Below are 27,495 nucleotides of genomic sequence, written 5' to 3'. Positions count from 1 at the left end.
GGTACCGTTGTGCTGTACTCATACTACGCTTCTACACATTTTTATGCAGATCCAGGTATGTCTGCCCGTGCCGGACGCTAGATTTGATTGAGTTGCTACATGAGAGACTTCAAGGTATACCTGCTCCACGTCTACAGGCCTGGAGTCACCTTCCCTTTTATTCTATTTACTGTTATAGTTCTTTTAGACAGTGATGTAGTAGTTATTCTATTTTTATTCCATAGAGCTTATGACCCAGTTCCACCAGTTTTGGAAAATGTATTGATGAGATTTTTTTTGTTCGGAAGGTTATATCAGTTATTCAGCTTTGTTTTAGTATTTTGATAATTGTTTCTACCAAGTTATTATATTTATCTATTAGGCTTACCTAGTCGTAGAGACTAGGTTCCATCACGACATCCTACAGAGAAAAATTGGGATCGTGATAAGTTGGTATCAGAGCTCTAGGTTCATAAGTGTTACGAGTCATAAGCAGGTTTAATAGATTCTTGCAAATCGGTACAGAGACGTCTGTACTTATCTTCGAGTGGCTACAGAACTGTTAGGAAAACTTCACTTCTTTGATCCCTTATCGTGTGAATTATTTGACTTCAAAAATTGAATCTTTGACTTTCTATTCTTTCACAGATGGTGAGGACATGCACCGCTGGATCAGACAATAAAACACCCGTGCCCCTGCTAGAGCCGCAAGAGGCTGGGGCCGGGCAGAGGCCGAGGAGGGGCACGTGGTGCAGCCAGAGCACCTGCTCGAGCTTGTGACAGAGGAGCCACCAGTAGCTCCAGTTGGGGGACAAGAATCTGAGGTGCCTGTTGCCACCCCAGCACTACAGGTGACCCTCACACAGTTCTTGAGCATGTTCGGTACCTTAGCTCTGGCGGGGTTGATGCCACTTGCACCAGCCACATCTCAGGCTAGGAGAGGAGAATAGACTCTTACGGCCCGTAATGCAGAGCAGCTGGTCCAGGTTGATCAGGTCCCAGAGGTTATACCGGTACAACCTGTTGCTCCGGTTCAGCCTGTGGTTAGGGCAACAACATCTGAGGGGGAGTAGCTTAGGTTCGAGAGGTTCAAGAAGTACCACCCTCCTACTTTCAGTAGTTTGGCTTTAGATGATGCACATGGTTTTCTTGAGGAGTGCCACCGTATTCTCCGCACTATAGGTTTTGTGGAGACAAGTGAGTTGCTTTTACTACCTTCCAGCTGTCCGGAGTGGCATATTAGTGGTGGCGAGTATATGAGGATTGTAGTTCAGCCGAGGCAGCTTCACTTACATGGACTCAATTTTCAGAGTTATTCTTGAGAGAGTTTGTCCCTCAGACCCTTCGGGATGCATGGTGCGTGGAGTTTGAGCAGCTGCGCCAGGGTACTATGACAAAGTCAGAGTATGTTGTCCGATTCAATGATTTGTCTAGACATGCACTTGCCTTGGTTTCTACAGTCAGAGAGTGAGTCCGTAGATTTATTGAGGGGCTCAACTACGGTATTGGATTCAGCATGGCGAGATATTTGGAGACAGATACTCCATATTCAGCAGGTGGCTGAGATTGCACGGAGGTTAGAGGGTATGCGGAGTCTTGAGAGAGATGATAGGAAGGACAATAGGCCTCGTGGTACGAGAGGATTTAGTGGTGGTCACGCTGCAGCTGTAGCCTGTCATGGTAGAGGCTATGTGAGCCGTCCGATTCATTCAACACTTCCAGCTTCTAGTGGTGCTCCGGTTGTTCCGAGGTCTCAGGTTACTTTGCCTAGCCACTTTCTAGTGCACATCCTGCATGGGGTGCCTTCAGCGGTCAGTCCAGCCGACTAGGCCCGAGCTAGTCCCAGCCTCCACGCCTACCAAGAGCTTGCTTTGAGTGTGGTGATACCCGCCACATGGTTAGAGACTGCCCCAGACTCAGGAGGGGTGTACCTCCTCAGATTACTCAGGCTTCACGGATCCAATCAGATCCACAGACTTCCCAGGCCATGGTTGTTGCCTCAGTAGCAGCTCTACCCACACAACCAGCTAGGGGTAGGGGACAGGCGGGTAGAGGTCGCCTTAGAAGGAGAGGCCATGGCATATTCTATGCTTGTTCGGGTAGGATGGAGGCAGTTGCTTCAGACTCAGTCATTACATGTTTGGTTCCGATTTGCCATAGAGATGCATCAATCTTATTTGATCTGGGATCTACTTATTCATATGCGTCATCTTACTTTGCTCCGTATTTGGATATATCTCGTGATTCTTTTATTTCCCCTATTTAAGTGTCCATGCTTGTGGGAGATTCTATTGTTGTGGATCGTGTGTATCGGTCGTGTGTAGTTGTTATTGGTGATTTTGAGATTAGAGTTGATATATTGTTACTTAGTATGGTAGAATTTGATATTATCTCGAGCATAAACTGGTTGTCGCCCTATCATGCTATTCTAGATTGTCACGCCAAGACTGTGACATTGGCTATGCTATATTTACCATGGTTAGAGTGGAGGGGTACATTAGATTATGTTTCTATCAGGGTTGTATTATTTCTAAAGGCTGAGCGTATGGTTGAGAAGGGGTGTGATTCTTATCTAGCCTTTGTGAGGGTTTTCAGTGCTGATACTCCTACCGTTAAGCCAGTTCCGGTAGTGAGAGACTTCCTAGATGTATTTCCGGCGGATCTTTCAGGCATGCCGCTCAATAGGGATATCGATTTTGGTATTAACTTATTGTCGGGCACTCAACCAATTTCTATTCCACCATATGGTATGTCCCTAGCAGAGCTGAAGGAGTTAAAGGAGCCATTGCAAGAGTTGCTTGATAAGGGTTTCACTTGGCCTAGTGTGTCGTTGTAGGGTGCTCCGGTCTTGTTTGTGAAAAAGAAGGATGGTTCTATACGTATGTGTATTGATTATCGACAGTTGAACAAGGTTACAGTGAAGAGCAAGTATCCATTGCCACGCATTAATGACTTATTCGATCAGCTACAGGGTGCCAGACTGTTCTCAAATATTGATTTACGATCAGGTTATCATCAGCTGAAGATTCAGGATTCAGATATTTCGAAGACTGCCTTTAGGAATCGGTATGGTCACTACGAGTTCCTTGTGATGTCATTTAGGCTGACCAACGCCCCAAAAACATTTATGCACCTGATGTACAATGTATTCTAGCCTTATCTTGATTCATTCATCATTGTGTTTATTGACGACATCTTGGTGTACTCCCGCAGTTGGGAAGATCATGAGCAACACTTGAGGATCGTGCTCCAGACCTTGAGAGAGAAGAAGTTGTATGCAAAATCCTCAAAGTGTGAATTCTGGCTTGATTCAGTGGCGTTTTTGGGTCGTTTGGTTTCAAGAGGGGTATCATGGTAGATCCGAAGAAGATTGAAGCAGTGCAGAGTTGGCCTAGACCGTCTTCATCCATTGAGATTCGGAGTTTTCTTGGTTTGGCCGGGTATTATCGTCATTTTGTAGAGAGTTTCTCATCTATAGCTGCACCTATGACCAGATTGACCTAGAAAGAAGCTCCATTTCGATGGTCCGAGGAGTGTGAGGCGATCTTTCAAAAGCTCAAGACTGCTTTGACTACAACCCCAGTGTTAGTGTTGCCTACGGGTTTGGGGTCCTATATTGTGTATTGTGATGTGTCATGTGTTGGCCTTGGCATAGTGTTGATGCAAGACGGTAGGGTGATTGCCTTCGTGTCTCGATAGCTGAAGATTCATGAGAAGAATTATCCAGTCCATGACTTGGAGTTGGCAGCCATTGTTCATGCATTGAAGATCTGGCGGCATTATTTATACGATGTCCCTTATGAGGTCTTTACCGACCACCTGAGTCTACATCATCTGTTCAAACAGAAAGATCTTAGAGTTTCTTAAGGACTATGATATCACAACTCTATATCATCCCGGGAAGGCAAATGTGGTGGCCGATGCCTTAAGTCGAAAGGCAGAGAGTTTGGGTAGTTTAGCATATCTACCGGCAGTAGAGAGGCCATTAGCATTAGATGTTCGGGCCTTAGCCAACCAGTTTGTTAGATTGGATGTTACGGAGCTCAGTCGAATTCTTGCCTGCGCGGTTTCTCGGTCTTCTCTATATGACCGTATCAGAGGGCGTTGGTATGACGACCCCTATTTGCTTGTCCTAAAGGACACAATTCAGCACGCCGATTCCAAGGAGATTACTATTGGAGATGACGGTGTGTTATGGATACATGGCCAGCTATGTGTGCCCAATGTGGATGGGTTGCGTGAGTTGATTCTTCAGGAGGCCTATAGTTCGCGGTACTCCATTCATTCGGGTGCCGCTAAGATGTATCAGGACTTGAGGCAGCACTATTGGTGGTGGAGGAGGAAGAAAGACATAGTGGAGTATGTAGTTCGGTGCCTAAATTGTTAGCAGGTGAAATATGAGCATCAGTGACCAGGTGGTTTGCTTCAGCGACTTGAGATTCCTGAGTGGAAATAAGAGCGTGTCACCATGGACTTTGTTGTTGGGCTCCCACGGACTCAGAAGAAGTTTGACGCGGTATGGGTGATTATTTGACCAAGTCGGCTCATTTCATTCCGGTAGTGACTACTTATTCTTCAGAGCAGCTGGCTCAGGTTTATATCCGCGAGATTGTCAGACTTCATGGCATACCGATATCCATCATCTCTGACTGGGGTACGCATTCACATCACTTTTTAAGAGAGTTATACAGTGTGAGTTAGGCACACGGATTGAGTTGAGTACAACATTTCACCCTCAGACGGACAGACAGTCCGAGTGCAATATTCAGATATTGGAGGATATGCTTCACGCCTGTGTTATGGATTTCAGGGGTGTTTGGGATCAGTTCTTGCCACTTGCAGATTTTTCCTACAACAACAGCTACCAGTTGAGTATTCAGATGTCTCTCTATGAGGCCCTATATGGGAGACGGTGTCGTTCTCCAGTTAGGTGGTTTGAGCCGGGATAGGCTAAGTTATTAGGACGAATTTGGTTCGAGATGCTTTGGAGAAGGTCAAGATGATCCAGGATCGGCTTCATACAACCCAATCTAGACAGAAAAGTTATGCAGATCGGAATGTTTACGATGTTGCATTCATGGTTGAAGAGCAAGTCTTGCTCTGGGTTTCACCCATGAAGGGTGTGATGAGGTTCGGGAAGAAGTGCAAGTTGTGCCCTAGGTATATCAGACCTTTTGAGATCCTTGAGAAGAATGGGGAGGTGGCCTACAAGCTTGCTTTGTCACCTAGTTTATCTGCGGTTCATCTAGTGTTCCATGTCTCTATGCTTCAGAAGTATTACGGTGATCCTTCTTATGTTTTAGACTTTGGCACAGTCCAATTGGATGAGGATTTGACTTATATTGAGGAGCTTATGGCTATCTTGGACCGATAGGTTCGGAAGTTGAGATAAGAAAGTATTGCTTCATTAAAGGTTCAATGGAGAGGTCATCTAATTGAGGAGGTGACCTGGGAGAGAGCACAACATGCAAAATCGTTATCCTCATCTATTCACCTCTTCAGGTATGCCATTACGCACGTTCGAAGACGGACATTTGTTTTAAGAGGGGGAGAATGTAACGATCCGATCGGTTGTTTTATTGTACTTGCGCCTTGTTACCCCTTTTATTGCTTCACACATATGTGTTTATGATTTTATGACTTACGAGGTTGGTTAGTTTCATTCCATGAAACTTTCGGGTCGATTTAGACCCTTGATTCTTGACTTAGAAGTTTAAATTAGAAAATATTGATCAAACATTGACTTTTGTGAAAACGACCCCTGAACTGTATTTTTATGGCTCCTATATCTTCGTATCATGATTTCAGACTTGGACGTATGCCCGTAATTGATTTTGGAAGTCCGTAGGTTGATTTATGTTGATTTGCCAAAATTTGGCAATTGAAAGTTAAAAAGTTTTACGTAGGTTGACTTTTAGCTATCGAGCTCGAAATTTGATTTTGGGACTTAGAATAAGTCCGTTATGATATTTAGAACTTGTTTGAAAATTTTGGTGTCGTTTGGAGTTGATTTGATAGGATTGGGATGTTTAGTTGTAACTTTAGAAATTCTTGAACTTTACTTTGGAATTCATGCGTTTTAATGTTCGATTCGTAGTTTTAGATATTATTCTTGTGTTTAGATCCCCTGAGCGAGTTCGTATGATATTTTTAGACTTGTATGGATGTTTGGTTTGGAGCCCCGAGGGCTCGGATGAGTTTCGAACATATTTCAGAGTGGTTTGGATTGAAAATGCAGAAAATCTGGTGTCTGGTGCTCTGGTGTCGCAAATGCGAACACCAGGATCACATTTGCGAAAGTGATAGAAGAAGGGCAGTTGTCGCAATTGCGACATTCCATTTGCATTTGCGAAGTCTACCAGATCTAGCCATGGTTCGCAATTTCGAACATTTGTTCGCATTTGCCAAACTCCCAGCTTCGCAACTGCGAAGCCTTTCTCGCAAATGCAAGGTTTCATGAGGCTGTCAGGGTTCGCAAATGCGAGCCCTGGTCCGCAATTGCGAGGGTTCGCAAATATGAACCCTCTGTTGCAAATGCGAACTCTGTGTTGCAAATGGGACATCTGCAGCTAGTTAGAGGGCAGGGAGACGAGATTTTTGAACTCATTCTCTCATTTTTGAACTCTAGACTCGGTAGGAGGCAATTTGTAGAGGGAATTTTCACCTACAAACCTTGGGTAAGTGATTATAATTCATTTTTAATCATATTCCATCAACATATCTTAGATTTTAACAACAAAATCATGTGAATCAAAGTGAAAATTTGTGAAACGTTTTCAAGTTTTTGAAAAATAAGAAATTGAGTTTTGAGAATCGATTTGGATTCGAATTTTGAAACTAATCACATATATGAATTCGTGGGGTCATGGGCAGACAGAATCTACCATTGGACCCGGGTTTTAACCGGGTGGGCCTTGGATTGACTTTTGTTGATTTTTTTTGGAAAAGTGTAAAGATCTTAGCTTTATCTATTGCAATTGAATTCCCTAGCATGGTTTGATGATATTAAGTCGATTTTGGTTAGATTTGAGCCGTGTGTAGGTGTATTTTAAGGGAAAAGATATTTTCAAGTGTTGATTTGGCCTAGTTGAGGTAAGTATCTTGCCTAACTTCATGTGGGAGAACTATCCCTTAGGATTGGTATTGTTTGATTTAATTGTACTAAGTGAAATCCGTATACGCAAGGTGACGAGTGGGTACACGGGTTGTACGTGGTATTTGACCGGTTTAGGCTACTTAGATTATTTCCATGCTTTAATTGAATACCATATCATGTTCTAATTCTCTTAGTCAATCTATTCTTACTTGTGTTAGTCAATCCTTACATGCCCTAAATGATTTCGTTAACACTTGTTCTACCTCCTAATTGATAATGTACTCTCATGCTTTAGTTGAACTTATTGCCTCTTTTATTGTCACATGCTATCTCTTCATTGTTGATTTTCATTATTTGAATCCACTATACGTGTTATCTCTTTCGTTGTTGATTATCATTAATTGAAGTTATTGTTCATGTTACCTCTTTCATTGTTGATTACCCTTACTTGAATTTATTGTTCATGTTATCCCTTTCATTGTTGATTACCATTATTTGAAGTCATTGCTACACGTTATCTCTTCCATTATGAGTTATTCTTATTTAACATCGTGGTTATGCATTGTCTCTCATTGTTGAGTTATTAGTGTTGAAGTGTTGAAAGCCATTATCATGTTGAGGCAAAATTGTTATTATTGAAATATCTTCCTTTTGAGCATTTTACATTCATTGTTGTTGTTGATATTCTTGTACCCGTTGTGGTGGAGCCATGGGCTATTATTGTGGAAATATTAATACTGTGGATTGTTCGCAAATTGTGATATATGGACACATATAATGCGAGTTGTTATTGTAATGTGATATTGACGTGCATGCGGCGGTATAAGGCTTGGGGTTGATGTGCATGCGACGGTATAAGGTGGGACTTATATGCGTGTTTCTTGTAGGGGAACTACATGAAGCCACGTGGTGTCATAAGATGGGCTAAAGTGCGTGTGGCTATTTCAGAAAATCTGTTTTCAAAACCTATTTCAAATGTAAGGCTAAGCGGCGGTATAAAGAAAATCTGTTATTGAAATTGAAAAATATGAATACGAGGCGGTAATGCAGTTGCGATTCTTGATTATATGAGGCAGTACCTCGGTTGTAATTTTATTGTACATGAGGCGGTACCTCATTGTGATTCTTGCCGTTTATTTCAAGTTGCAAAGAGTTTTGATAGGAACATTTCTTGTTGTTTCATTCGTTATTGTTCTAGCAGCGTTGTCCGTATATGATCATTGCATTTCTCTTTAGTTGCTTCTTTTATGTTATTTCCATATTTAATTTCCGGTATTAGTTCATGTTACTATCTTGTTTCGTATTAGTTATTTCTCCACTTTTTATTTTATATTCGTATTTTCATACTGCTTATTTATATCCTAGTAGGTGTCTTGACCTGGCCTCATCACTACTCTACTGAGGTTAGGCTTGATACTTACTGGTACCGTTGTGATGTACTCATACTATGCTTCTGCATATTTTTGTGCAGATCCAGGTATGTCTGCCCGTGCCGGACGATAGAGTTGATTGAGTTGCTACTTGGGAGACTTCAAGATATACTTGCTCCACATCTGCAGGCCTCAGAGTCACCTTCCCTTTTATTCCGTTTACTATTGTAGTTCTTTCAAACAGTGATGTAGTAGTTATTCTAATTTTATTCCATAGATCTTATGACTCAGTTCCACCGGTTTTGGGAAGTGTACTGATGAGATTCTATTTGTTCGGAAGGTTATCAGCTTTGTTTTAGTATTTTGATAATTGTTGCTGCCAAGTTATTATTATCTGTTAGGCTTACCTAGTCATAGAGACTAGGTGCCATCACGATATTTTACGAAGGAAAATTGGGATTTTGATTGTAAACGAATTAGATTTTTTTCTTATAGATACAAAATCAGAATAATATTTACCTGTTTAATAAGGTTTTCCTATTTACAAAACTAGATGGCCAGTGCCCGCGCTGTGCACGGGCGTTTGGCTGACATAGTTGTTTTTGTTATTCGTACAACTACGATTGCCACAAAAATGTCAAACACCAAGAAGATATGTCTTATAGAAAAAATTACACATCTTTATCCAGTTGCAGAAAGAAAAGAAAGGAAAAAAATAAAAATTCAAGCCTTTAACAGAATCTCAAAAGATAGAGGCAGTTTTCTCAAATGCTTGAACGTCCATAAATTTGAACCGTCTCAAAGGAAAGAATTTGAGTTGTCCCTCTTTACTAGTCTTCATTCTCTGTAAAGCACTTCTATATACACTTAGTAATATATAGCAGGTACCACCAGATGAGCCTGCAACAGTGTCATACATAGATTTAAGTTCACACCCATATAAAATGAACTATATGTCAAAAATTACATATACCAAGTTCAAACCCCTGGAAAAAAATGGGTCACATATCAAAATTTACATATATCTCGCTAGCCTCAAGATTCCTCTAAAATGACGCACATACGCTCGTGCAGAACTGGTGGATATCAAACTGCAATAATCTACAACAAAACCAAATTATACTGCGACTCATTATACACAGTGTCGTACGCAGAAATTTTTGTAGCGGTGTACCATTAGACGTGAAAAAATAAATTAATTAATATAATATAATATTTTAAAACACAACCAACAAAAAAAAATACAACTTTCAAAGAAAGCAGCAGTGGCCCTTCAATTTAAAAATTGTATTGTGTTTCCCTTTGGGCACGCATTGTTTTTACTTTTTTAGACAAGGCATAAAAGTATTAAAACATAAAATAAGCCTACGGAGGTTCGAACTAGCCTACGGAGGTTCGAACTAGCCTATGGAGGTTTAAACTGCAATAATCTACAACAAAACCAAATTATATTGCGATTCATTATACAACATACGCCGAAATATTTGTAAGCGGTGTCACAATTAGACGTGAAAAAATAAATAAATTAATATAATATAATATTTTAAAACACAACCAACAAAAAAAATACAACTGGCAACGAAAACAGTTCCAATTTAAAAATTGTATTGTGTTTCCCTTTGGACACGCATTATTTTTACTTTTTTAGAAGAGGCATAAAAGTATTAAAACATAAAATAAGCCTATGGAGGGTCGAACTAGCGGGCTCACGTAGAATTCTTCAACTCTGACCAGTAAAGCTACAGAGATCTTAATGACAAGTGATGCCACTTATTCTTTTTATTGTTTTCTTGTTTCTTCATTTGAATTATATACAAATAATTAGTAAAGATTTTTGACAAAACCGTGTTGTCACGTGACACCGCCTGCGCTAAGGTAGATCCGCCCCTGATTATACATGTGACTATACAAGATATCCTCATCTATTAATTTGCAAATTTTTTTATTCATTTATCAAATAATAAAAAATAACTTTCCCAAAGTTCAAGGATGAATTTCAGGAAGCAATCTCTATGCCTACTGATCACGCCCAACTATGCCTTGTAAAAAGAACTAAGCGGTCACTGCAAATATAATCCGGTTCAAGTCCGGAGTCGAATCCCATAGGGAACTAACCTATTTACTATAACTTTTAACAATGCTAATGATAATCTCAGACAATTTCCGGATGCAAGATTTTTAATAGAGTATAAGTGGAATTTATTTATCTAATGAAAAATGACAACAACATTAGCAATAATCAAGAATAAGGTTGAATTCAAAGGTAAAAAGGATCTAGGTCTATTGATTTCCCCAATTGCCGGACTAATTCCTGACACACTACCTATAATATCGCCGTAATACTCTGTGAGGATTATGAGTTCCGGGCTACCGTAATTATCTCTCGATCAATTACGATAATTTACTAGAAGCATTCTCTCGAACTACTCTAGTTAACAATTTATGCAACTCAGAATTATCCCACCAAAGCTTCGTTATCTCTAAACCCGCTTTTAAATTCAAGTAATTAATCTCTTAACTTATCCGAAAGTGGTGTTGTTCAACAACAATCTAACCAAGTGTTCTTTCTCAAGCAACACAAGGTAACTAGACACGATTAATCAAGGGCCCTTTCAATTAATCACAACACAACACATAGTTGAACAATCATAGAATAAGAATGGCTCAATTATATCTAAACATAGTCAAAACTTCATCCAACAATTGGTTCCATCAACCCTAGATGATGGGTTTAGCTACTCATACTAATGGATAAAAATTTACTATAACAATTCATAATCAACAATGAAAGTAAGAAGAAGAAGATGAAAACTCTTAGGAAATTCTCCGTGTTCTCTCCCTTGTTCTTGCCTTCAAAATCTTCTAAAAACCACACTTTTTCTCTTCTGGGCGAATTAGGCTTCATATAGATTTAGGTTAGTTGCCTTAGAAATTATATAATTATCCCTGAGTTGTTGGCCTCCGTCTGCCCGTCCGCGGCCGCAGATCCGGCCGCGGATTTCAGCCAGTGTTCTGCCTCCAGTGCACGGTCCAATTCGTGGTCAACTCCGCGGCCGTGCACCTGGAGGGGACCTCCCCGCTTGCTTTTCTCGCTCCTTTTCAACTGGGCTAACCTTCGATTGGCCTTCCACACTCCATATTGACTCCAAAACACTCTTTAGCTTCCTCCTAGCTCGGAGTGGCTCATGCAACGCATAAAATTCTTAATTAGAGCATTTTGTTATCTTTTTGCATTCAAATATCAATAAAGTGCGGCTAATTTAGAGTATAGATAGTGTCTAAATTGCATAAATATATCCTACTGTAAACACCCCACACTTAAATCATTGCTCGTCCCCGAGCAATCAAACCACACTCTACAGAGGCCTAACTTCACTAAGCGACTTCCCTAAATCGTCACACAAAGAATATTTCACATATTTTGAGTATACATTAGTGTAACATCTACACCTCAAGACTAGACTCCCGCGAGCCATGCAATATTCCTAACCGGCTTACTTACTCTATTCAGAGGTCCAGACTTACCTCTCGTTCGTGAATCAAGTGCCTGCTTACTACAAAAGAGACTCATTCCATAATCAATAAAATTCACGCACACTGAGGAACTTCAAAATAAACAGAATTCACTCATTCTCAGAAATGATATTCTTCTGCCACATAAAACTCTCCATAGGCTTGCCCGTAGTGTACTACTCTACTAATTGAGCTTGTTCAGTCTAGGATCAAGTAGGACTTATTTGGCTATAATGTAGGTTGCAGGTCGGGTAGGATATATTTGGATATAATAGTGACTACACCTCCCCAAGTACTTTAATGCATATATTTTATAATCAAGCCCACACTTAAGTTAAACCAAAATTTCCACCTTCAACACCGTGTAAATTAACCCACACTTCTCTGAGCACAATCACCTTAAAAGCCACCACTAAATATTACTAATCAACATGATACACTATTAACACATGGTACATTTTGTTTTTCAACAAGGTGCAACTTTCTCCTAATTTCCCTAGTTCCACTCAAAAGCCCCACCAACTACCCCAAACTTTATCTTTTATAGATTCATAGTAATTCAAGTGCTTACGAGAGGTAAGGGGTTCAAAAAGATGGTCAATTCAAACAAGGGCTAAGGCTTGTAATGTGGTTGCCAAGGAAACAAGATTACAGGCTCAACGGCGTTAACTACGATACATAACAAATAGGTGGGTGGAATATGTATATATATGGTTCAACAAAGAAATGCCTATATCACTTCCCAAACTAAACAAGACTACTATTTTGCTTTGCAGACACACATGGCAAGTTCTAGGCATCAAATGTCGTGCACAGAGCACAACAAGCCTCACACACACATGGAACATGACTCACTCCAGATCGGATCATCAAACACTTAGATCAGAGTACTTAAGCCAAATTAAGAACATACAGTTTAAGGCATTCTTACAAGAGTCAACAAATGAGCCTAAGCGTCACACTAAGTACCCGCTATATTCAAGGAATTACGAAGTTAAGAGATTCTATTCTAATCCTGCCCATAGCCCATAAGTTCCTAACTAAAAAATAAAAACTAACTATACCCGGTTCAAATAAAACCCTTGAAAAAGAACCATGGTTTAAAGAAAAACCAAAGGGGAATTGATACACTACTACAAAAGAAAATCCACGCTCACCGCACTATTTTTTACTTTTAACAATTTTTTTTTCTTTCGACTTTAGTCCCTCAAGAAACCCGTCGAATGATATCCATCGTCGGGACAAGTCGAAAATGATTTATGTAAATACACTAGGAAACTATTCTACATACAACATACAAAAAAGTATCCTCACCCCACACTTAAAAAGATGGCATGTCCCCATGTCATACAAAATAAAGTAATGCGAGGTAAAGAAACTTCCCCGGTGGATCAGTCTTGATAGGAGACAGTGCCAGGGTCGAAATGACACGTCCTCCCTAGCGCACGCAGCCAGCCCATGATTTTCTTCTCTGACTTCACATTTTTGGGTGGCAAAGGCATCAACTCTAGTCCCCAATTCCGTGACGGAAGTGCACAACCCTGCCATATCCTGTTCTAAGGCTGTCATCCGTGTACTCCGTCTGACCTGGGATGGTCCTTCAGCCGCTGCAGCTTATTCCTGTGGGAGTGAGGCAGGTTCAACCTCCTCCTGCCCTTCATCGCCCTCCTCCGGTGCATTAGAATCGTCACTATGAGTTACCCCAGGTGCCACCGGGTCTTTCCCGATTGTTACTTTGTCTGCCTGGAACTTTGCTTCTTTCTTCACCATGCCATCCGCATTTGGGTTCTCAGGCATCCTTGCTGCCCGACATAATCTAGTGACCAAAAAGGGGAAAAAGAACCCATACCTCTACTATGGTGCACCAACGAACATCTCAGACTGAATAACCTTGGCCACATCAAAATCGTGGCCATTCATGAAGCACCAGATCAAGACAGCTCTCAAACCATTTACCTCTATGGTGTTGTGAGATGGAAGCAAGCGATTATTGATGATGTACAACTAACACTTTCCTTCAAAAGTGAGTAAGGTAGAGTGTAGCTTCGATCCCGGTACAACCCACACTACCTCTTTGTCTGGTGCACAGATAGTTCTGAAAAACCTGTTCCATGTGATAGGTTCTCGCTTGTAAGTATCTTAGAAATCCTCCTCCCCATTGAATACAGGCAATCTGTACACTCTCCTGATGGATTCTATCGAGGCATCCACCCTCGTGTGTCGTATAGTGCATATTCTATCCTCATGTTCGGGGCAGTTGGCATAGAACTCCCGAACAAGCATCAAGTTACCCTCCTCCGGCTCTTCGAAAAAACTGTCCAACCTGCACCTGATCAACCCCCGATACATATTAGGGCACTCATCCTGGAGGGACGCCTTGTCAATACCCCTTTCCGGTATAGGTTTTTTAGTGGCCTTCAAACTGAAACGGTCTTGGGCAGCTCTGGAGACAAACCTGGTACGATCAAACTAAGCTGCACTGGCCGGTGCCCATGCCCGGTATGAACCTCCATGACCACTTGACGAGGCTCCGGTGGTGCGTCTCTTCTTTGAAGGTGTCATGGTACCTACACAACAAACACTACTATCAGTAATCGGCGTAATATGGGAACCAATGGCGGTTACTCAGACTTCACTCGCACAATTGGTCACAATTTACATTCAAACTCATTGTGCCAATTCAACAAACACTTAAGGTGCATATACCCCCCAAGTTACCCAAAGCCCCAATTAAACTTCCATTCCTCACAAACTCAACAATGTCTTCCCCCAATTCAACTAAATCTATTAGCCTCACATGCCACATATATACTACAATCCTAAACCAAGACAAGCGTACCCATGATTCTATTATCCTACACATACAATAGCAAAGAAAAAGAATGGGAAAAATAAAAAAATTGAAAACAAAAAAGGAAAAAAAATACCAAGAAAGAGGAATAAAATCATATTACTTACTTGGAGATCTTGGGAGGAACAGAGATTGTGGATTGGTTGAGTGGAGAAGAGGAGGAATGAGAAGAAGCTTTGTTGATGAGAGAAATTCTGAGGGAGAGGGAGGGGGGCATGTGTTTTAGGGGAAAAGGGAAGGGTTTTAGATTTTGTTAAGGGGGAGGGAAATAAGAAGTGGGGGAGTGGGCAGTTGGGGGGGGGGGGGGGGTTAAGTGAAAAAAAACTACTTAATAGGAAAGAAAAGAAGATAAAAGAAAGAAAATAATAATAATAATAATTCTGAACCTGGTACCGCCTAATCCGCGGCTTACTCCGCGGTCCAATCCGCGGCCGCGGATGAGGAACAATGAGGGGGACAAAATCTACACCCCAATCCGCGGTCAAGTCCGCGGGTGCGGACGGGGAGGTAGTGGTCTGTGCAAAATCCGTGGCCTACTCTGCGGTCCAATCCGCGGCCGCGGATATTGATCTCCAGCAAATTTTTGTCTTTTTTGCACTTTTACCTATCTCCGAATTAATTTCGTCCCTCGAATCCTTTCGATGCGTATAATCTTATCCCTGCACATTAGTAGATTAGTCGATGCCGTTCAAAATCAATTACAAAAAAACAAGAGTAAAGAAAAATAATGGGTTGCCTCCCAAAAAACGCCTAAGTTAATGTCGCAGCACGGCGATTTACAACAAACCGTGGGTTGCCTCCCAGGAAGCGTCTGATTTAGCATCGCGGCACGACGTAAACATTCACTATTACTCTTCGCTCGCGTATTGGGGCTCTTCCAAAGATATCACCACTCTATCCCCCTTTTCTTCGACCATTCCAAGGTAATGTTTCAACCTTTGACCATTCACTTTGAACTTATTTGTCCCATCTTCGGATTCAATTTCTACAGCTCCACTTGAGAACACTTGCACCACTCTGAAGGGTCCTGACCATCAGGACTTCAACTTACCCGGAGACAATCTCAATCTCGAGTTGTATAACAACACTAGATCTCCGGGTTTGAAGTTCCGATCTAGAATGTGCTTATCATGCATCATTTTCATCCTTTCTTTGTACAATCTTGCATTCTCAAATGCATGGAACCTGAATTCCTCGAGTTCATGTAACTCAGTGACTCTGCTGGTGCCTGCGGTCTCCATATCCAAATTCAACTGCCGCAGTGCCCAAAGTGCTTTATGTTCGAGCTCTACTAGAAGATGGCATGCTTTTCCAAACACCAACTTGTATGGTGACATACCAATTGGAGTTTTGAATGCTGTGCGGTACGCCCATAATGCATCATCCAACTTCTTTTCCCAATCAGTCCTTATCGCATTCACTGTCTTAGTCAGGACACTTTTGATTTCCCTATTGGACACTTCAACTTGCCCGCTCGTCTGTCGGTGGTAAGGTGTGGATACCTTATGGCGAACTTCATACTTTTCCAACAGCCGTGCGAACGCTCTATTGCAAAAATGTGTTCCGCCATCACTAATTATAGCTCTCGGGGTGCCAAAATATGTGAAGATGTTTTTCTTTAGGAAGCCTGTCACCACTTTTGCATCATTGGTTAGGAGAGCCACCGCTTCGACCCATTTGGAGACATAGTCAACTGCTACCAATATGTATTTGTTACCATACGAGCTGACGAAAGGCCCCATAAAGTCAATCCCCACATGTCAAAAACCTCCACCTCTTGAATTTTGGTCATCATCATCTCGTGACGTCGAGATATGTTTCCTGTCCTTTGGCACTCATCGCAACTTTTTACCCAAGCATGGGCATCCTTGAACAGATTGGGCCAATACAACCCTGATTCCAACACTTTTGCTGCTGCCCGGATTCTTCCAAAGTGTCCACCATATGGTGAAGCATGGCAAACCTGCAAAACAGAAGGTTGATCTTTCTCGAGGATACACCTCCGGATCATGTTATCTTCACATATTCTAAAAAGTAGAGGTCCATCCCAATAATAAGATTGATAATCGCGAAAGAACTTTTTCTTTTGAATTGAAGAAAGATCATAAGGTACCATACCGCTTGCTAAATAGTTAGAAATATTAGCATACCATGGCGACTCCTCCATTGTCACAGCAAGTAACTGTTCATCCGGGAATGTCTCTGTTATATCTTCAACCTCAATCTTCTTTTTAGCTCCTTCCAACCTTGAGAGGTAGTCTGCCACTTGATTGTCCATCCCTTTTCTGTCACGGATTTCCAGATCGAATTCTTGTAGTATAAGAACCCAGCGGATTAAGCTTGGCTTTGACTCCTTCTTTGCTATCAAGTACCTAATTGCTACATGGTCAGTATAAACAATAACTTTTGAATCAATTATGTACGACCTAAATTTTTCGAAGGCAAACACTACAACCAACATTTCCTTTTCCGTTACGGTGTAATTGAGATATGCACCACTGAGCGTCTTGCTTGCATAGTAAATTGGGTGCATCATCTTGTCTTTTCGCTGCCACAAGACTGCTCTTATAGCATAATCACTGGCGTCGCACATGAACTCGAACGATTGCTCCCAGTTGGGTGCAACAATGGTGGGTGCAGTTACCAGTCTCTTCTTTAGCTCCTCAAATGCCAACCTGCAATAATTAGAAAACACAAAGGGCTGATCCTTTTCAAGAAGTTTACATAAAAGGTTAGCAATCTTGGAAAAATATTTTATGAATCGCCTGTAGAACCCGGCGTGCCCAAGGAAACTTCTCACTGCCTTGACCGAAGTGGGCGGTGGCAATTTCTCAATCAAATCAACCTTAGCATGGTCGACCTCAATTCCTTTACTGGACACTCGATGCCCCAAAACTATTCCTTCTTGTACCATAAAATGGCACTTTTCCCAATTCAGCACCAAATTTGTCTCCACACATATTTTGAGCACTCTTCTTAAATTGTGAAGACAATCTTCGAATGAATCACCCACCACGGAGAAATCATCCATAAACACCTCCATAATGTCTTCAACCATATCGGTGAAAATGGCTAACATGCACCGCTAGAATGTAGCCGGCGCATTGCAAAGTCCAAAAGGCATTCTCCGAAAGGCAAAGATGCCATACGGACAAGTGAAGGATGTTTTCTCTCGGTCTTCAGGGGCTATTAAGATCTGGTTGGACCTTGAATATCCATCCAAGAAATAGAAGTGAGACCGCCCAGCTAACCTGTCCAACATTTGGTTTATGAAAGGCAAAGGGAAATGGTCCTTCCGGGTGGCTGTGTTCAATTTCTGATAGTCCATGCAAATCTGCCACCCCGTGACTGTACAAGTCGAGATGAACTCGTTGTTCTCATTTTGTACAACCGTCATTCCTCCCTTTTTTGGCACACACTAAATAGGGCTGACCCAGTTGCTATTAGAGATGGGGAAGATGATACCCGCATCCAACCACTTGATCACTTCCTTCTTCACCACCTTTTTCATATTCGGGTTCAGCCATCGTTGGTGCTCTATGGAAGGTTTGTGCCCCTCTTCCAAGAGAATCTTGTGCATACAAAAGGTTGGGCTGTTATCCTTTATGTCTGCCATGGTCCAACCAATGGCAGTCTTACATTCTTGTAACACCTGCAAGAGTTGCTCTACCTGCACAGCTAGCAAACCAGATGATATAATAACAGGCAAAGTAGAATTAGGCCCTAAGAAAGCATACGTGAGGTGAGCTGGAAGCGATTTCAGCTCCAACTGTTGTGGCTTCTCTATTTATGGTTTTGCAGGTGGTGTTGCTCTTTCTTCTAAGCGTAGGGGCTTGAACTGAGGTTCCCTTTTCCAGAACCATTGACCCTCGAGATCCACGACCCACTCTGCCAGCCCTTCACCATCCATCTCTTCCAAATTCATCAAACAGGCTTCTAGAAGATCCCTGACATTAAGGGTCTCATCCTCCTCTTGCAGTATCACATCCACGGCCTCCACTAGCGAGCAAATTTGCAAATTCGCTGGGTCTCCTCATGGATTGTTGAACGTTGAATATTATGTCTTCATTGTTCAACCTCATTTTCAACTCTCCAGTCTCACAATCAATCAATGCTCTCCCTGTGGCTAAGAACAACCTTCCCAGAATGATGGGTATCTCTTCATCCACTTGACAATCAAGAATAACGAAGTCTGTAGGGAATACAAACTTCCCCACTTGAACAAGCACATCATCAAGAATTCTTGTCGGCCTTTTGACTGTGCGATCAGCCAGTTGCAACATCATTGAGGTCGGTCTAGCTCTGCCAATGCCCGTTTTTGTATAGATCGCCAAGGGCATCAAGTTTATACTGGCCCCTAAGTCACACAATGCTTTTGCAAAAGCATAACTACCAATGGTGCATGGGATAGTGAAACTACCTGGATGAGACACTTTTTGAGCCATAGGTCTTGTCACTACCGCGCTGCAGGTCTGCGTCAGAGTTACAGTGGACAGGTCCTGGAAGTCAAATTTTTGCGACATCAGATCCTTCATAATTTTTGCATACCCTGGCATTTCCATCAAAGCATCCATCTGTGGAATATTCAATTGAATTTGTCGAAGCATTTCCATGAATTTCCTATATTGATAATCTTTCTTTTGCTTTGCCAATCTCTGAGGGAATGGTTCAGGAATCAACCTCTGCCCACTGCTTGGTATCTTTTCTTTGTTGGAAGCTTTTTCTACCACCTATTCTGAGAGTTGTTCACCTTCCTTCTCCTTACCATTTTCAACATGTGCTTGTTCAATTACAACCTCGGTGAGATCTGCTGACTCATCTGCCTCTAATGTAACTGGAGTAGTTGACGTAGTCTCTCTCCTAGATTGAGCAACTTCTTGCTCTCTGTCTAAATCTCTTCCATTCCTGAGACTCACCGCCATTAGCTGATTTGGGTTCTGTTTCTTTGGGTTAATATTTGTATCAGCAGGCAATTTTCCTTGTGGGCGATTGTTCAAGACCCTAGATAGTTGTCCCAATTGAGTTTCAATGCCTTTGATTGCCGAATCATGTGCTACTAACTTTTCTTGCATCTTACCATTTGTCCCAATGAGTTGTTGCAGCATGCCCCTGATTTCTATCATATTGTTGTCCTGCTGTTGATGAGGTGGTTGGTAGGCCAACTATTGTTGGTGCTGCTGATTATAGCCATGTTGCCTTTGATAAGGCACGACTTGGCCTTGTGGTCGTGCGCTTCTTGGATTGGGGTTGTGTTGTGGCTGGTTTGGTCTGTACTGTTGGTTTGGTGTTGGTCCCCATTGCTGCCCACCTTGCCTCTGACCTCCGAAATTGTTGACATAATTCATGTCCTCTCTGAAGCCCTGGTTGTCATTCTCTCCATTCCACGAGCACACATATGACTGGTTTATGCAAGGATTGCACAAGCCTCCATTTGTTGTATCAACAATGTGCACTTGCTTTGTACCCATCTCATCAATTTTCTTTGCCAGTAAGCTCATCTGGGTCATGAGAGTGGCTATGTTCTTTGCATTGGAATTATTTGGGTCAAGAGCGACAGAATGCACTATTGGTGTAAGTGTCGTACCTCTAGTCATCCAGCCTGAATTTTAAGCCATCTTGTCGAGAAGAATCTTGCACTCTGTGAACGTTTTGCTAAAAAATGCACCCCTAGCTGAAGCATCTACATTGACCTTCAAACTGTCTGCCAAACCCATGTAGAATCTCAGTCCCAGCATCTGATCTGGAATGCCATGGTATGGACACTTCACTAGCATACCCTTAAACCTCTCTCGGGTTTCTTGCAAGGTCTCAGTCGGTTTCTGCCTGAACTGCAATATCTCATCAATTTGCCTTACAGTCTTGTTGGAAGAATAAAACTTGTTTAAGAACTGCTTGACTAATTCTTCCCAAGTAGCAATGGAGTTTATTGGGAGCGAATTGAGCCAAGTTTGAGCCTCTCCAGTCACTGAGAATGGGAACAATAATAGCTTAATTGCTTCGGGAGTCACATTCGGCTGTCTTTGAGTCACACAAATTGATAGGAAGTTCTTCAGATATTGTTGTGGGTCTTCAATGTATGACCCGGAGAACAGTCCCTTATTCTGCAACAGGTGCAGCATGTCGTTGGTAATCTGAAATGTCTCCGCTTGTATCTGAGGAACAGCGATGGCGGTGGCCAGGTTATCAACAGTTGGTTGTGCCCAATCATAAAGAGCAGCTTCCGGCACAAGAGGTGCCACCACTCCATTGTTTGGTTCAACACAATCATTCCGATTGCTTACATTAACGTCGTCCACGTTGTCCATTTCACTTTCGAGTTGGTATTTTTGTTTTAACAGTTTGTTCTTCTTGTCGACCCGATTCAATGCCCTGAATGCTTTCTCGGGGTCTGAGAGTCCTTCAAAAAGTTCACTAGTCCTCAAAGAGCTTCTAGGCATACACTTAAGTCACAGAAGAGTTCAAACGTGAGAATTTCAATGGAAAATTTTAACACCGTAGGAAATTGATCTAAACTAAGAATCCTAGCAATTCTTCTAAGTTGTAAGAAATAACACCGTTAGTTCCTCGACAATGGTGCCAAAATTTAATCACGCCCAACTTTGTCTTGTAAAAAGGACTAAGTAGTCGCTGCAAATATAATCCGGTTCATGTCTGGAGTCGAATCCCACAGGGAACTAACTTATTTACTATAACTTTTAACAATGCTAATGATAAGCTCAGACAATTTTTGGATGCAAGATTTTTAATAGAGTATAAGTGAAATTTATTTATCTAATGAAAAATAACAACAAAATTAGCAATAATTAAGAATAAGGTTGAATTCAAAACACTCCTTTTCGACCGCGCTAACCTTCGATTGGCTTTCCACACTCCATATTGACTACAAAACATCTTTAGCTTTCTCCTAGCTCGGAGTGGCTCCTGCAACGCATAAAATTCTTAATTAGAGTATCTTGTTATCTTTTAGCATTCAAATATCAATAAAGTGCAGCTAATTTAAAGTATAGATAGTGTTTAAATTGCATAAATATAGCCTACTATCACCTACTAAATCTCAAATTGCCGGACAGATTGAATGTGAAGATCAAAATGACGTAACTGAATGCAATATGTAGTAAAGTTTCGTCAAATGAAAATAATAGAAGCACACGATAAAGAAAAAAGAATGAGTCATGGTAAAATTTCCAGATCTACCAGTAGATACAGTATATACAAAGAACATTGAATAGACAAAATAAACAAAGGAAGAAAAAGAAGAAACATCCAAACCTATATAAGAGAATGATAAGTACCTTTTTGCCAAGTCTACTTTTTCGTGCTGCCTCTCTATTTTGAGCAAGTCCCCTTAGTATCTGCAAATAAAATAAAATTAAAAAACCGTAATATATAAATAAGTAAAAGGAAGATAAACAAATATGTTTCCAGAACTGATAAACGAAATCTCACTTTTGGATATGGTATTTCTTGTGCATCTTGCTCTGAACTTGAAGTTGGACCCTTCCTGTTTCTTTCTCGCTGTCACCACATCGGGAGTAATGAGAACTTTTAAGGAGAAACTTCAAGAAGAAAGAAAAGCACTGTAACTTGAAAGAATAAACACAAAAATTAAAATTTCAATTAAAGATACCATATCAGCTTTGAGTGGTGTTTACCCTCAAAATTGGATAACAATTGAATTTGTAAGTAGTTTTAAGGATACATGGACTAACTTAACACAAAACGATAAATTAGATTGCAATTGAAATAAATAATGATAAAATAAATGCAAACCATATGAATTCAACAGTCTTAGTTTTGGAAGGTTAGTCACACTCGAGTCAGGTATGCTTCGATCGGTATCAGGACACAGAAGAACAAGAGCATAAAGAAAAATAATAATGATATATTGCTTTGGAATGCGTGTTATAATGTGTTTAATGAATTATCAGACTCCCTTTATATAGTAGACGAGTCCTACTCTAGGTACAATTCTATAAAAGGTAAAAATCTCTTGATTTGCTGATTGTCGGTTTCTTACTGATACGTGCCGAAATTTTTTCCGCAACATCTGCTCGGTTATGAATATTTCGGTATTCCGTTGGTTATGCTAACAATGTTTCTCCGAGTTTGTTCGGGGCTAAGGTCGACCCTGGGGTCTCGGACTCAATGTCTCGAAGGCAGGTGTTCTGACCTCGGGTTCTAGCCCGGTGTGACTTGGGGCCGATCTTCAGTCTTGCATCGTCACATTCCGAGCCTGTCCTTTCATGTCGTAGGAGAATTCGATCTCGACTGTATACAGATAGTCCCCTCATTTTTCGGAGAGTATACGACGAGAAACGACATGAGCTTTCGATTCTTTCTTTGACACCACACGACAGAAGTGACAAAGCAGTCAAAACGTCTCGTCAGTCAAGTCTTAATGGAATTAAATGTTTGTCAGTCGTTGGTAGGCCACTCCTGGATGCGAACCATTGTTTGAAAAACTACAAATACCCCCTCATTTGCTTATTCAAACTTTACACTCAAACCTCCTGCCCTCATACCTTAGCAATCTTAATATTTTCAAGCACTTATATTTCAGTTTTTTGAGATCTTTTTATAAGAAATTCTGTTTCGTCTTCATCCCAAACCATCAAGTGTACTCTTTTAACTTCCTCTTCTTCCTCCTTTCCCTTCCTTTTCAAATAAATGGCGAAAACTTCAAAAATCGTTCCCCAAAAAGAAACTTCTTCTACTTCGCGGCCGGACATCGAAGAGACCGTTTCGCGTATCGCTGTCGAGGAACCAGTACCAGAACCTCCTCTGAAAATGTTTATCCCGGGGGGATGTCCGGTCAACGCTGATTTTAAGATCGAAAAGCCATCCTCCGTACCAGGCTGGTGCGAGGATGCCTCGAGGTACATTTGCTCGATCACCGAGGATATTCTCTCCAAAGTCAAAAAGGATTGTAATTGGGTCGACAAACACGTGGTGGTTTCCAAACTTGACGAAGCCATCACCACCCACGTCAAGGGATTTTTAAGTGTTTACACTTATCCCTTCACGCTGGGCCTCTTAGACCAGGTTATCATCGACTTTTGCAAAAGATACGAGGTAACCATCGGTTAGATTTACCCTTCTTTCTGGAGGATCGTAATTCTCCTCCGTTTCTTTGTAAGCAAGATCGAAGGGTGCCCTTTCACTATCGACCACCTCATGCATTTATACAGTCCCCGACACTACCAGGGGGGACTGATCAAGCTCGCCCGTTGGGCCAGTAAAGCCCCATTTTTGAGTATTGATGAATATCGGGACCGGGGTTGGCTAGGCCATTTTGTTCGAGTGAGGGCCTCATACTTGATCCTTGCCAAACATATGCCATTCCCTGAAAAGTGGAACATGTCACGTAAGTGTAATTTTGCTTCCAAGATTTAATTTATCGTCTTTTTCCTTTCTTCTTATCATCGTTCTGTGGTGGTGCAGCTGTTGCTCGGATCCCGAATGTAGTTCCTCGACTCAAGGAGTGGGTTGAGGGCATCGTATTACAAAGTCCTTATTCCGAGCGTTCTTGGCGCGAGCTTTCAAATGGTTGATGGGAGGCCCGCTCGCACGGTGAGATCATTTTCATGAGTGCTATTCGGTTTCCCTTTTTGTATCACTAAGTCCTCACTTGTTTTATTTCCTTTTGCAGGTTTGTCCTAGGATGTCAAAATGAGGCCCCCATCCTGTAGCGATGATTTCCCCACCGAGTCCCCTTCTCTGAGATAGTATGAAGAGAAGAAAAGAAAAAGGGCTCCGAGTTCTCCGAGCTCGGAGAAGAAGAAGCCAAGGAGAACGCTGGTGCGTAAATCTAAAGAAAGCACCAGCGCTCGAGCACTATCTTCGGATTCTCTCTAACGGATGAGGGATAAATTCGAAGAAGAACAAGAAGAAGCCTTCAATCTGGTGGCCCGGGTGTCGTCACGACTCAAAGGGCAAGGGGCATCCGAACCAGAGAGATATGAGGCCGAACTGCCTCAAGTTAGGGAGGCTGACGAGGAGGTCATGGCCGAAGCTTCTCGGGATGTGGGCGATGCCCTAAAGTAAGTACACGGTGTGGTCGACATCACCGAGTCGCCTTCATTCACTGAGTCCATGTTCAACGAGGCTCAGACGGTGAAGGAACGTCCTAATGAGGGGGTCCTCGGAGCGGACGACCCCATCCGCGGCTTTTTTGATGGTGTGGACTCTACCACCACGGAGGACATCACCGGGTTGGGTGACTTAGAGGTGCCAAAGAAAAGTCCGTCTTCGGGAACAAGCGGGCCTTCTTCAAGCCCGAAGCTTGTCAACCGGTTTCCAGCTCCGAGTGTGGATCCCGACCGGAAGTGGTTGATCATCATCTCCATTCCGGAGGATGCCCGGATTCTTTCCGCCGCCGTAGGGGTGGCCAGCTATCTTCGACTCTTGGTGACCGAGGAGGACCAAGCTAAAATGAATGAGGTAGACGCGCCTTGTGATGGTAGGCTATAATTACGTATTTTAGTCGCTTAATACACTTCAATTTACTGCACTTTAATGGAGTTTGAGCTTTAATTGCTAGTGTTTTGCACTAATTATGTATTTTATGTCTTGTAGGAGGATTCCGAGCTATGATTACAGAATGTATTTGAGCTATTTGAAGCTTAGAAGTTTGAGTAAAAGCCCAAGGGATTAAGTTGGGATCGCGTTCGGGGGTCGAGAACCATGTCTGGATATCAAATAGTCAAGAAATATTCGGACTCTGAGAAAATAACACACCCGCGGCATGTGGGGCGGCTCGTGGCGTGCCATGCCTTTACATATTCTAGCTTCCTGATAGATTTTAACTCTCTGGACTTTCCCACAACTGCCCCGCTTGGCGCGTTGCCCCATGCGGTGCGCCTATGCAATTTTTACAGAGTTATTATCCCAGTTCGCGCAGGAAAAGGTGTTTTCGTCTCGGAACGACCCTACTTAGTATAAATACATGTAAAAATATTATTTTTTGGAATTTTGACACATGAGAGACCTAAGTAAGCCAAGGACGAGGTCGAGAAGTAAAAGCTCAAGGATTTCATCATTCAATCCTCACTCAAGACAAGGGTTTAGATTGTTTTATTTTTTCCTTTAACTTAAACATTGTTATGATGAATTACTCCATATCCATGGAGTAGTTCTCTTGAGGGTTTGATGGATTTGGTGTCTTGATACTTGTTTGTGGATAATTAACTCTAGTTTTATGTATTAAATCATTTTTGATATTTTAACTGTTGCATCTATATTCACATATTTGTGTAATCGAGAGAGGCATAACTTGTGATATTGTTGCATTATATTTTGTTGGTTGAAGTCATTAATTCTTCTTAGTAATCGGAAGAGGCTAGTTTAATTGTTGATTAAACATAGTTAGGAGGATAATCCAGAGAGGTTCTCCTAAAGACCAATCCACTACGAATTCTTGCATATCTTCACGTGCTTAAAATTGGTTCATCTTGTGAGGTTGAGACTTAATCGAGAGAGGCGTTTCTACTAATCCATTGAACTAATAACCAAGTGAATTCGAGAGACTCACTTGAATATTAGAAGTGAATTATCCAGAGTTAAATCCCAACCAATTGTCTTGCACCTATCCAATCAACCCTATCTTCTCCCAATTGATAACTTCCTTTGCTCAATACTTGCGTTGATTGTCATTAGTCGATAGTTTAGATTCTTAGTTAATTTTAGTTTAAATCACATAACTCTCCATTGTTGATCATCCTGGATAGCAATATAGATACAAACTACGAAAATAGTGTTTAACTCCAATCCCTGTGGATACGATATTATAATTTACTATATTCGACTAGCGAGCATATTTTTGTGTGTGTTTTGCGCTCGTCAAATTTTGGTGCCGTTACCGGGGATTGGAAATCAATAGTGTTTGAAATAGTTTGTAGTGCTAATTCAGGAATTTTTCTTTTTATTTTATTTTATTTTTTCCTTTTACGTTTGGTGTTCTTTGACTATGCGTAGGCTACAGGTTATATTGGTGCATGGCTCGATCTTCTGGTAAGGAATTGCAACCATACGGACCAGAAATCGAGAAACAATTACGACAGTTGAGGAAGGAAAGAAATCTCGTCGCGAAAGTAGTTAAGGTTAGGCAATCCTCAACCAAGGAAGACATGGCTGGAGATGATGATAATGTTGATTTGGCTGCGAGAGAGGCAGCCCAACTCAGAGAGAAAACTGCAAGGGATGCTGAAGAAGCAACACTTAGAGATGCATAAATTGCTTATGAGGAGGAGAGGGCTAGAAAAAGGGCTCAGAATCAGCCCGTGGGTGCAGACCAGTTCAGAAACATAGGTTCCGGCCAAGGGAGACCACTTGGTGATTATGCTAGACCGGTCTACAACCAAGGCTTGTCAAGTGTGAGGTCACCTTCAGTTGCAGCAAACAATTTTGAATTGAAGTAAGGGTTGATTCAAACGCTTCAAAATAACTGCATTTTTAGAGGAAAGATGAACGAAGATCCAAACAAACATCTGATGGACTTCGAGGAGATAATGAACACCTTTCAATACAATGGTGTGTCATAAGATGCAGTTTACCTAAGGGCATTCCCCTTCACACTTAAAGATTATGCAAATCACTGACTTCGAAGCTTGCCCCGGGGATCGATTAGAACATGGGAGAAGATGACCAGAAAATTTCTTGCTAAATATTTCTCCTCAGCTAAAACGGGC

At 41.6% G+C, this 27,495-nt stretch overlaps 1 protein-coding gene across 1 annotated transcript; it reads right to left on the bottom strand.

Moving 5' to 3' along the window:
• Nucleotides 1-18,771: 18,771 nt before the first annotated feature.
• On the bottom strand, nucleotides 18,772-19,422 carry LOC107770276 (uncharacterized). The gene has a single exon (XM_016589566.2). It carries the CDS (start codon nucleotides 19,420-19,422, stop codon nucleotides 18,772-18,774), a length of 651 nt encoding a protein of 216 aa, XP_016445052.2.
• Nucleotides 19,423-27,495: the final 8,073 nt, after the last annotated feature.

Source organism: Nicotiana tabacum, chromosome 2 (assembly GCF_000715075.1).
Source record: "Nicotiana tabacum cultivar K326 chromosome 2, ASM71507v2, whole genome shotgun sequence".
NCBI classification, from domain to species: domain Eukaryota; kingdom Viridiplantae; phylum Streptophyta; class Magnoliopsida; order Solanales; family Solanaceae; genus Nicotiana; species Nicotiana tabacum.
Note: the sequence above shows the minus strand (reverse complement) of the source record. Positions and strands in the feature narration are given on the sequence as shown.

Coding starts and splice junctions, on each gene's coding strand:
- LOC107770276 (XM_016589566.2), bottom strand. CDS start 19,422: ATGGAAATGCTTCGACAAATTCAATTGAATATTCCACAGATGGATGCT.